Source organism: Centruroides vittatus, unplaced genomic scaffold (assembly GCF_030686945.1).
Source record: "Centruroides vittatus isolate TY-2023 unplaced genomic scaffold, ASM3068694v2 contig_273, whole genome shotgun sequence".
Classification (NCBI taxonomy): domain Eukaryota; kingdom Metazoa; phylum Arthropoda; class Arachnida; order Scorpiones; family Buthidae; genus Centruroides; species Centruroides vittatus.
The window spans coordinates 1,824,967-1,837,721 of NW_027121739.1; the positions used below are offsets into that span (position 1 = coordinate 1,824,967).

The window sequence follows — 12,755 nt, forward strand, 5'->3', positions numbered from 1 at the left end:
TCATTCAACAATTTACTTTACACATTTCGTTCTTTTAAAATTAGAGAAAAGTTGCCTGTAATTTTAAAATTGTTAAAGATTTGTACATTTGTGTGTGTAAAACATTTTCGTAGCGAGTAGTGTAAGACACTGTGAGGCACGTACGGTTCATTCACGGAATGTAGAGCATAAAACAAATATATTATTGTCTGCATTTTATTTCATTATTTGTAGCTTATTTAGAAATAAAAACACGGAAAGAAACACGAAACATGTATCTTTGTTCTTTTATTTCAAAAGATAAGAGCATGCCTCAATGAACAGGAGGAACAAAGGAAATATTTAATCGAAATGAAACCAAAACCACTTCTCTCTCAACAATAGCGATTACAATAAAAAAAAGGGGTCATTATCCACTAGCAATTATTCTATTAATTTTCCCAACCTGTTCTTCCTTCCGTCTGAGTATGAGCCAGTTACATGATAATTTAAAATAAATATATCATTCACAATTGTATGAATTACCATTTCACAGATGGGGAGAAATGTCACTAAATTATTTATTTCTTGCTGAAATCATCAACAAAATTTATTTTTAAGTAATTGACAAAATACTTTTTGATTGCACAGTCTGAAATTACTAATGGTGTATGTTGTAAATGCTGTGTTCTAAACAGCTGAGCAGATGGAGTTTAGGACAATTTGAGGCACAAAGCTACAATGAAATTTAAGGAGTGCAAAGGAGAACAAATTTTTGGTTTCTGAGACAATAATCAGGAAGATGCCACATTTAAGAAAGAGAAATTATCCATTGATTTGCTGACAATAAAAGCTAGTTTCAAAAGCTTAAATAGAAGAGAATGATTCCAATTCTTCCATTAAACTTGCCGGCTGCAATGGATTATGATGATGCAGGAACAATAAATCTAGAAAAAGACCAACTACTTGAAAGTAATTTTATTAATTTTGATGATTTAGAATCAATTTTGGTAATTGGCAGTTAAGAACCCATTCGGAAACTGCACCAAATAATCTAATATATCAAAGAATATTTGACATCATATTTTCAACAGCTGTAGTGAAATTATTTTAAAACAAATAGTGGAGCAGGTAAAAAGAAGTAAATGTTTCTCAAGTTTTGCTGATGAAACAACAGAAGGAACATGCTTGAATGAGAGAAAAGTGCATTTTGAACATGCACTTCATTTAATCATCAAACAATGTCAGACAACTCATTTTGATAGAGTACTTTCTGCCTTGTTAACACAAAGCAAGTAGCTACTTATTGTTCACTTGTTAATTAAAATGACTGCATAGCATTTAATGCAACATCTTTACTAACTTGTAGCAAATAAAAAACTTTTTATAATTATTTACTCAACACAAATTCTTCTATCATTTCCTGTCCAGTTGACTTTACCTTTTAAAACACACTGTACACAACAGACAAAAACTATACAGCTAAATAATTAGTAACATGGTAATGCTATGTATAGATAGAAATCCAGATATGATTTTCTTTTAATATAAAATATGTCTGAAGCAAAATTTTTAAAATTATAATTAAAAAAATTATGGAGTAACAAAGTTATTAGCATGGTTAGTGCTATGTATTTTGCAATTACAGATTTGAGAATTAACAGGATTTGTGGTTATTATATACAAGAAGCTAGAAAAATTATAATTTTCCAAAAGATTTTTTTTTATTAAATCAAAAATTTTGAATTTCTACAAAATGAAAAAAATCCAAAATATTTGATTCCTAGCAAAATAACAGATTAAATATTTCTAACATTTGCTTAGAAATCGAACTTCTTGAATTTTTTACAAAAATTTTCTTGAAATGAAAAGGCTGAATTGATATCACATGGAACTGAATCATAAAAAATCAAGCAATCAATCTGTTGAAATTTATAAAATAAATAATAGTATTTTTCTGTCTATCAATTTCTACACTGCCATTTTAAGCATTACATCACCACATTTAATGTAAATTCTTTGGTTTTCTCAAAGTTTTGCCATAGAAACATGCAAATTTTATACTAAAATCAAGAAAGACAACTTTTGCAAGTGGGTTTTGTTTTATACTGTTTTTAACTCTTCGCATTCTCGAAGAGACAACAAAAGGATTCGGACAATTCATTAATTGCTTGAAATTGATTTAAAATTACGCTGTCAAATACTAGAAAATCTTTACCCGTACTATCCATAATACAAGATCCACTGACTACGAATCTAATATGTTCGTAAAAAGGAGCTTCTCCCAAGAAATTCTGAGCATTATTTTTTTGTAGATTTAATTGAGAAAAATTGAGACTTATGTTAAAATGTGAAAACAATTAATATGTATATATATTACCAAAAGATCTTCCGAGATATTTACAAATACTTGTTAGCTATGTATATAGCATATACAATATATATCTACATCTCAATTATAGTTTCTGTGGCTATATATATATTATATATTAAACATTTATTTTTCATACTTTTCTCCATAAGAACTGAGTCAGAAAACTTCTGGCATATGTATGCTAAATAATGATACATATTGTGGAAATGATGTCAGAAACAAGACATAAAAATGTATGCTTCAATAATTTAATAAAAATTTCCTTTAAAATAAATAGCATAAATTTAAATTCTGAACAAAAGGAATTAAAATAAACTACAGAGACTTCATTTTCCACCTGACAGTGGTGATGTAACATGCAAATGGCTTAATGCTTTATAAATTTTTATAACTTTAGGAGAAAAATTTTAAGGATTTAAACCAATCACACGATGTGTTCGCAAGAACATGGGCGGAACAAGAAGCATTTTTTCCCCTTTTGACTGTCTTCTTTGAGCACATCATTTGTTTGTTTTTATATCTGTAAAAATTCACATTTAAATCGAGTGCTTCTTGACTATTTACACTACTAAGGCAAAATACTTGCATGTTAATATTTCAGACCAAAAACAAGTGACGCGGACGTTGTTTCGATAAAGGAAACAAACGAACCGAACGATATCGAAGATCACTCTCATAAAAAAATTTTGGAATGTCGATAAATTTTTAAATTTTGCCAAAGGACATTCATTATTAACATTATGTACAAAATCATATTATATTATCATCTGTTTACAAATCATGACAGTAGTGCATCTAGGACCTTATCTTGATCGCTACCGTGCTGTACCAGAGCCTTTATCACTGCATTCTTTTTAAATCCCAATCCTATCAGTTGATTCATCAGATCTAGAAATTTCTTTGCCTAAAATATTTTTGGGAAAAGCTCAGCAAAATCATTGTAATTATTATTATTATTATTTTTTGGGGTAATGAAAATAAAATACGCACCTCTTCTATACTATACTCGTTAAAATGAAGAGCTATCTCAGCATCATTGTCGTTGTGACCCATTTCTACGAGCTGCTGAATTTGACAAAGGTGTTCTATCACCTAGAAAAGTAAATAATTTGTTTATTAAAAATTCATTACAAAAATTGTAAAAAGTGAAACTCTTAAAGAACCTTTTTACTGTCCATTCCCATATGCTTGATGGCACGTGCTACTTGACCTCTAGGAAATCCCATTTCCTGAATTGAACTGACTAAATTTTTACCTTCAGTTGTTAATTCATCGAAGAGATCAGGAAGTGAAAAATGTTCATTCTAAAAATACAATAATCTGTCATTTATTAAATTAATAATACAATTCCAAAACTGTAATTATTCAATATACATATATTGAATACATATATCTTAAAGTTCAATGATTATATTAAAGCCAAAAAATTACCAGATTAAATCGGGTTACATTACTGCTACTAATATTAGGTTATTGCAAATGAAATGGCCATTTTTACTTCTGACTTTGAATGTTTATTAATTTAATTTAAAACTTACATAGTCAATCAAAATTGTCTCCACCAACATTAATACATTTTTCTGAATGCAACAAATGCATTAATGCATTTGATAGAAATCACAAGAATAAGAAGCCAAACAGTTATTCAATGAAAAGGATGCAATGAAAAGCACCTTTAAGACTTTCTTTGCCAAAAAATTGTCCATATAAGAAAAGTGATAGTCTGTTGCACAAAAGTCTGGAGAATAAGGTGAATGGGGAAGAATTTCATTTGAATACTTCCATTACAACAAACTACTTCCAACAACCTTTACTCTGCAGTTAAATTATTTCTTTAATCTAATGTTTTTGGTTAGCTTTTGTGGAGTGTTGAGTTTTGAGCACAATGAAACAATCAACACTAAGAACAAAGAAAACATTTAATTATACAAAACTTAGGTATACAGCCAGCAAGGGAGCATTGGTGATATTCACAATACATATAACTAGTGGTGTCCAGTCTAACTTCTTGCCTTTGTAGAGATAATGTTTTAGGAATTTCAAACCTGGTCTATCCTTTCCTTTCTTACTTGGTCTCTCCTCCTCAAGCAGGTCCTTTCTTCACCTCTCATACAGGAAAAAAGCTATCCCATGCTCCTTTACATCCCCTATATATACATCACCTGTAGCGCCCCCTTGTGTTACATTTAAATGCACAATTTAGAAAAACAAAAATATAGAGAAATATTATAACAACCACAATTATTTACACAAAGAGCACATTAATAATAAACATACTAAAATTATTATTATTCATAAGAGAAACATCACATGTAAACATTCACAAAATAAATACATCATGGTGGTTACTGCCACATATCTCCCCCCCTAAGACATAACATAATAGCACATGATAATGTATTACTTCCTGCCTCCCTGAACCATGGCTCGGTAGTCAATTCTTCTCCCGCGTAAGTTGTATGGGCATGGTTTTGGGGTTTGCATGTTGCTAGGTACACCATCATCTCGAGGCCTGCCAGGGTCAGTTCGTAAAGTTGACCTCGGATCTTGATCACAGTCATCTTCGGAATCCCAAGGATTAAATTCACTTGGAGGGTTTTGCTCCACCCTCTGATATACACGCATCCTTCTTGGCTGTACTGAGCCCAAGAAAGGTTTTAGCCTATCAACATGGACAGTTTGGATGTCGCCGTCTCGCATTCCGCAAATTTTATAATTTACTTCATTAATAATCTCAATGATTCGAAATGGACCTTTGTAACGAGGGGAAAATTTTTTCTTTTTCGGGTCATTAGGTGGTCTTAAGAGCCAGACATGCTGCCCAATGCCCAGGCTCCTCATTCTTCGGTTCTTATTCCAATATTGAATGGATTTCCTACGTTCAATCTGACTTATCTCCAGGGCCGCATCTCTGGCAAACCTTAGTCTTTTTATCAGTTCAGACCGATATTCATTGGTGCATCCCATGTCACTTGCATCCTCAATGGCAATTTCGCCAGGTAGTACTGGGTCAAAACCATACATTAAAAAGTTTGGGGATTCGTGGGTAGAGGAGTTGACAGTATTTCGATATGCAAACATTGCTGGAAATATATATTGGTCCCAGTTCTCCTTGTCTCCTTCTGATATTTTACTAACTATATTGATGATACATTGATTTACCCGTTCCACCGAGCCGTTTGATGTCGGCCTATATGATGTAGTCAGCTTATGCTTAATATTCAAAACTTTACATGTGTCCTCCATAATATTAGAAGTGAGATTAGGTCCCCTATCTGAGATCAACTCCTTTGGGCACCCAAATCTGCAGACAATATGATTAAACAGTGCATCTGCTATTATCTCAGCAGTTTGCCTCTTGATTGGTACTGCCTCTGCATACTTTGTAAAGAGATCGACAAACACAAGGATGTATCTGTTACCTTGTTTGGAAGTGGGGAGAGGCCCTATTAGGTCAACAGACACCATCTGAATCGGATACTTTGCAGGACTGAACTCTTGAATGGGGGCTTTCCCCGTGTGTCTGTTATATTTTTGGCACGTTTTGCACGACTGGATATAATCCCTTACCTTCTTCCACATCATGCGAAAGTAGTATTTCCTAGAGATGTTATTTACAGTCTTTTCAAGTCCCATGTGGCCTGCCATATCACTATCGTGAAACAAATTAATGATTGTCCTAGTTGCAGCATCACCAACACATTCCTTTTTATTATCTCTCCTGTTGCCCCCCTTTCCTTTTATAAAGAGCGAATTGTCAATAATATCAAAGTCAGTTATTGGTAGAGTTACTTTATCTCCGTCACGAGTATTATTCTGGATTGCCCGTTTTATTGGGCCAAATATTGGATCATCATCTTGTGATTTGATAATGCAATCCCTGATATTGCCATCCACTACATGATTGTTCATCTGGTTTGAGCTACCATTTCGTGATAGAAAGTCAGCTATAACATTATCTTTGCCTTTTATGTGCTCCACAATGCAATTATATTCGGCCACTTCCATTGCCCACCTCATGAGTCTACGGTTACAATTCTCCATATTTTTTAAGAACATTAATGGCTTGTGATCTGTGAAGATTCTAATAGGTCTTCCTAGTATCATATAGCGAAAGTGCCTTAGTGCAAGCACCAAAGCCATACATTCTTTCTCTACAGTTGAGTAGTTCACAGGGGCCCCTCTCAAGCATTTGCTATAATATCCTACTGGTAAGAGATTATCATGGTCATCCCTTTGCTTAAGTACAGCACCTATACATTTGTCACTTGCATCAGTAAATAAGTAAAATTCCTTATCATAGTTGGGGTGGGACAAAATGGGTGCAGTGGTCAATGCTCTCTTTAGCTTCTCAAAATCAGCCTGGTGAGATTCACCCCAGTTGAACTTCACCCCTTTTCTCGTCAGATTGACTATGTTTTCAGTTAATTTGGAAAAGTTTTCTATAAACGGGCGGTAATAATTAAGCATGCCCAGGAGGCTCCTAATACCCTTTACATTCCTCGGCTGTTCAATCTCCATAATTGCTCTCGCATTTTCAGGGTCCACAGATATGCCAGATGCACTAATGACATGTCCTAGATATCTCACCTCAGGAAGAAACAACTTACATTTCTCAGGCTTCAATTTCAATTCATATTTGCTTAAAATCTTTAGGATCTCATCAAGGAGCTCGATATGCTCCTGTTTATTGGCTGAGTAGAGCACGATATCGTCCTGAAAGACGAAGCACCCATTCCCGATGTGACCTGCTAAGATGTTGTTCATGATTTTTTGAAAGAATCGACCACTGTTTTTTCCACCTTGAGGCATTCGACATAACTGATATTTGCACCAAGGTGTTGAAAATGCAAATATCTCCCTCAGGTCACTCCTTACAGGTATCTGGTAGTATCCAGAACTCAGATCAAGTACAGAAAACACAGAGCTTCCCTCTAGTTGTGCAAGGATGTCATGTACACGCATCATTGGGAAGTCCTGCTCTACCATAACCTCATTCACCTTCCGTAGATCGAGAGTCAGCCTGATGTCACCGTCTTTCTTCTCAACTAAATGGATTGGTGAGTTCCATGGTGATACACTCTGCTCTATAATGCCAGCAGTCATGTATGCCTCAAGCTTAGATTTCAGTTTTGGAAGGAGTACATGTGGGATCCTATACTGTTTGGTGTGTATAGGTCTATCAGTTTTGAGTTCAAACTCATGAGTAAATTTGGTAGTCCCTTTCAGGTCCTCGATGGCCATTGCAAAACAGCTCAAGTTTTCTAAAATGACAGCTCTAACCTTGTCACCCCATTCATTACTTATATGAGATATGGAAATCTTTTCGATCACGCTATTAGCAATTACCTGGTTACATGTAACCGAAATTTCATTGTCCGTTTGTATATCATGTTTACCTACCCCACTACAAAGCATCTCAGACACATTTCTTATTATGCTTGGATCATACATGATAATATCCATTCCAAATATGCCACTATAACCAAAATTGCTCTCAGTATCATGAATTATAAATGGGTGACATACAACTTTACCAGATAACATTCTTACATTTAGAGTGATTCCTTTGTAGTATCTCATGGGTGTACCTCCTATGCCCTTTATAGATACATCCATTTCAATAAATTTTGGATTGTCAAGACCCCTAATTATGTTCCGGTCAATTAATGATTTCTCCGCCCCAGTATCAATTAGGAAGACTCCATTGAAATCATTGATATGCCCCCTGCACATGGGTAGACCCCTTGCATTCTGTTTCAGACTGGTCAGTTTGATACACTTACTCCCGCCATGTTGACCTCCATAGTGGGAAGCTTCTAGTTTAAATTAACCTTATGGGGGCAATTTCTACAAATATGCCCCATATTACCACATTCAGAACACTGTGGTTGTTCCCGTCTGACTCTACCCCTTCTTCTGTTTCCCAATAGAGCACCTTGCATCAATGTTGTGAGATTCTCCACTTTCTCCCTTAATTCCTTTATTTCATCTTCATATGATGATCTATTCTCTCTAACCTGGTTTAAACAAGCCTCCACTTTGTTAATAGCAATCCCTTCAGAGATGACTGCACATTTTGACTCAACCCTCGCATAACGTTCCTTCTGTTGGACAAAATTCTCTGCCTGTGTAATTGCTTCTTCTAAGTTCTTAGGTTCTAGCCTAATGACCTCCTGCTGAATTGGTGGTATAAGCCCTCGAATAAATTGCTCTTTCAACATTTCGCCCTTTATATTGTTGTATTGAGGCGAGCTAAGCTCTAAAACCTCCATGGCAGACTTGACTCTCACGGTAAACTCCCTTACACTTTCACCCTTTTTCTGCTCAGTGCGGATGAATTCTTCCATAGCCACCGCAGCATTTGTAGTTTTGGGCGAGAACTCACTGATCATGTCTCCCTTTATCTTTTCATAGTCCTCACCATGCAGTGCCTCACTCTCACAAAACAGTATCAATGGTCTACCTTTCAACCTGGCCCTTAATGTGACTATCAAGGTCGATGCATCGTGCCACTTGGCTAGGGAGGCTACCTGTTCAAAACACCTAAAAAATTGCATGACATTTATCGAACCACGTTCACCAGAAAAGAACGGGACCATTCCAAGGTACCCTGATACAATTGGTGGTTCACTTTCATTAACAGAAGTGGTTCCTGGTTCATTATCAACTCCCTGTACATTAACCGACATTATGATAATGAAGATATATATATATATAACTATAAAAATTAATACACTATCTTAACACAATCCCGTATAAGAAATACCTACAAATTACGACCCTACTGGCTGTATCCTGTCGCGGACGCCATATGTGGAGTGTTGAGTTTTGAGCACAATGAAACAATCAACACTAAGAACAAAGAAAACATTTAATTATACAAAACTTAGGTATACAGCCAGCAAGGGAGCATTGGTGATATTCACAATACATATAACTAGTGGTGTCCAGTCTAACTTCTTGCCTTTGTAGAGATAATGTTTTAGGAATTTCAAACCTGGTCTATCCTTTCCTTTCTTACTTGGTCTCTCCTCCTCAAGCAGGTCCTTTCTTCACCTCTCATACAGGAAAAAAGCTATCCCATGCTCCTTTACATCCCCTATATATACATCACCTGTAGCGCCCCCTTGTGTTACATTTAAATGCACAATTTAGAAAAACAAAAATATAGAGAAATATTATAACAACCACAATTATTTACACAAAGAGCACATTAATAATAAACATACTAAAATTATTATTATTCATAAGAGAAACATCACATGTAAACATTCACAAAATAAATACATCATGGTGGTTACTGCCACACTTTACTAACCCTCTTCAGGATTGACCAAAATCGTTATTTCAAAAAATGCTTTTGAAAAAAATCTTTACAATTTAGAATGCTTTTAAACTTTCCGGCTAAGATTAAAGAAATAATTTAACTGCAGAGTAAAGGTTGTTGGAAGTAGTTTGTTGTGACAATAATGCAGTTTATATAGAATACTTCCATTTTTGTGACAAATAATTAAACCGTAGGCCTCCAAATGATGCTCCTTATCTCTCTCATTGAGTTTGTGTGGTACCCATTTGTCAAACTTCTTGACTTCTCTAACATGTTTAGAAGTTGAGAAATGGTTGAATGATGTCCAGTATGTTCAACCTTCCTGCAATTTTCCGGACAGTCAGGTAATGTTTGAATTTTATTTTTGAGATTTGTATTTTTGGAATGAAACTTTTTGAACCAATACCTGGTGACCTGATCATTTACAGAACTTTCATCAAAAGTGTTATCAGTATTTTGGGTTGCTTTGGCTGCATTATGTATACTCAAAAATGAAAAATTATTAAATTTCCTTTTTTCCATGACATCAGAAAAAGTACTCTTACTCTTAAACACGTGGAACTACACTATAAATGAGATTACATTTGTAAATTCACATATTATGTGTGGGCTCTTCCATACTGCAAATATACAGACCTGTTAACATGGAAAAAAGTTAAACTACAAGGCCAGGAAGTTTAATTTTTAAAAATGGCCATTTCATTTGCAACAACCCAATAATTATTAAATACTGAATAATTTGGCACTAGAGGTACAATCTCTCATTGAATTTAATAATCAAAATTATATATGTCTGGAAGTGAAGGATTGGATGGAAGCATAATTGGCAACCCATCTACACAGTAAGCGGCAGTTGAGGATTTGAACCCACTCTGGGCCGACTCTTTTCTTCCAGAATTTTCTAAATTATTCAATATATATTAACCTTATTAAATTCAATAAGAGATTGTGCCTAATGCTACTTCTAGTGCTAAATTACTCAGTATTTAATAATTATGACGTGTAATGAAGTTATTTGCCAATTCTATCTTTTAGAGATCTCATTAGTCAGGGCCATCCAAACAAATTATGGGTCCCTGACAGATTTTGATTTTACTATAAAATCAAACTTGTGATGAAGATCTAACTACAGAATGAAAAGCTTTGTACTGAAAACACTCTTGGACCATAGACTATCTAAAACAGACAAAAACTACAAGAAAGAAATGGGTGTATCAAACTATAAACATCTGATGTAGGCTGTCAGAATACTACCTAAAAATGGAACTGTGATAATTGTGACAAGCTCAAGTGCCAATTCTACAAAATCATTGGCACCAAAAGCTACAAATATCATTAAAAAAATGTTTTTACTGAAGTGCCTTTTGTTTGCATGTGACTGTTATAAGCAAGCATAAAATTGCTTGAGAAAACAGATCTTACAGGAAAACAATTAAGATGGATACAGGCTTTTATTAGTTGAATTTCAGATAACATGACCCTCATCAATCCTCTTAAAGTTTACAGGAAACTTGATGACACATTGCTGCAAAATTTTACAGAGGATTGATGAGGGTCATGTTATCCGAAATGCATATCCTCAGAAACTTATAAAAGCCTGTATCCATCTTAATTGTTTTCCTGCAAGATCTGTTTTCTCAAGTAATTTTATGCTTACTCATAACAATGTTTAGGAAATATGTAATCCATGTATTGTCTACTTAAAAGAATTTGGAGAAAGAAAGGTAGAAAATTTTTGTTCACTCACAAGGTGACAGTAACTGCTTAAAGTAAAATACATCAACAGTTTTATTACTATATCAGAATCAGATGTTTCATATGTCAACTAAACCCAGGTTTCACAATACTTGTTTTTTGAAGAGTAAAAATATGAATGACAACAAACAACACACAGTATTATACTATAGATTAATACTCACTTTAAATATTGTATAGTAGGATGGAGAATTCATTTATAACACCAAACTCAGAGAATTCTCCGTCTTACTACCATACGGTATTTATATCAATAATAAATATTATGTTAAATATATTAATGGATGTTAATTATCAAAATGGATTTTGGTATCAGGTTGTATCTTTACCGACAACTGAGATATAGCAAGATGATACATCAAGGTATAAAATCACTACTGAAATTTTTACATTAATAACTCTAATGATACTGCAGGTTGTACAAAAGGTAAGAGAGTAAAGTACATTACAATGTAATTAGGTGTATAAAATAATTCATTGTTTAAGTTAATATTTGACAGTTTAAACAAAAATAGACGATGATGAATAAATTTATCCTAACTTGTAACAGTAGAATACAGTAGACCCCCTATAACACAATAGATACTGTACATTCCGTGTTATATGAATCGTGTTGTATGAGTCACTTAAATACATGGGCCAATCACAGCCCGGCACAAGTGCAGTTTAGGGGCTATGGCTGTTTGAAAGGTTTTCTTAAATAAAATTAATCGATTCTAGACTTATCTGACTCAACATTTCCAAATCATGTATAATTTTTTGGGAACAATCCATAAAAACTATGCTATAAACAAAAAATTACAGAATTACTTGCTGAGTGTGCACCGTTTGACGACGCCATTGCTTAAGCTAGTTTTTGTCGCAGAGTGGCTCATCGAACGGCGGACGTGTGTTTCCTGATCAGCAAATTTTTCGCAGAAAAATAACTTAACTTTGAAGACATCATTAATAAAAAAATATAATTTTTATGGCCGTTGAATAATAAATGTTTTTTTTAGTAGGTCCAGTGCTTGTTTAAACTCAACGGTTTGTACAGTGTCTGCTATTGGTCCAGATTTGACCAATTCTGTTGCGACACGAGATGGCAATGACGTTTTACCGTGTTATACGAACCTGATCGCAATTTTTTCGCCGTGTTATATGAATCTGTGTTATGTGAACTCGTGTTATAGGGGGGTCTACTGTATATCATAATAATTGGAAATTAAAAAAAATTTAAGATAAAAGACAGACTTAGTTTATATCCTTATTAAATAATTCACCCTTTACTAAATCAACAACAAGCTATTGTATTTTATTACATTATCAGTTTTGAATGAAGCTATTATACATTGATAT

At 34.1% G+C, this 12,755-nt stretch overlaps 1 protein-coding gene and 1 long non-coding RNA gene across 4 annotated transcripts in view; both read right to left on the reverse strand.

Moving 5' to 3' along the window:
• Nucleotides 1-2,566: 2,566 nt before the first annotated feature.
• The window catches only part of LOC136971882 (ubiquitin-associated protein 1), a 40,576-nt gene continuing 30,387 nt past the window's right edge, over nt 2,567-12,755 (reverse strand). For all 3 annotated transcript variants that reach the window (XM_067266410.1, XM_067266408.1, XM_067266409.1), the window contains exons 5-7: nt 3,496-3,636; nt 3,323-3,424; nt 2,567-3,236 (exon numbers count right to left, since the gene is read on the reverse strand). In XM_067266410.1, the coding sequence (XP_067122511.1) occupies nt 3,111-3,236; nt 3,323-3,424; nt 3,496-3,636 (369 nt within the window). In that variant the 3' untranslated portion in view covers nt 2,567-3,110. The remainder of the gene's footprint in view (nt 3,237-3,322; nt 3,425-3,495; nt 3,637-12,755) is intronic.
• LOC136971893 (uncharacterized) lies at nt 4,234-9,528 on the reverse strand. Its single transcript, XR_010880238.1, has 2 exons — nt 9,293-9,528; nt 4,234-4,436 (listed from the first exon to the last, which is right to left on the reverse strand). It is a non-coding gene; the product is annotated as an uncharacterized lncRNA (long non-coding RNA).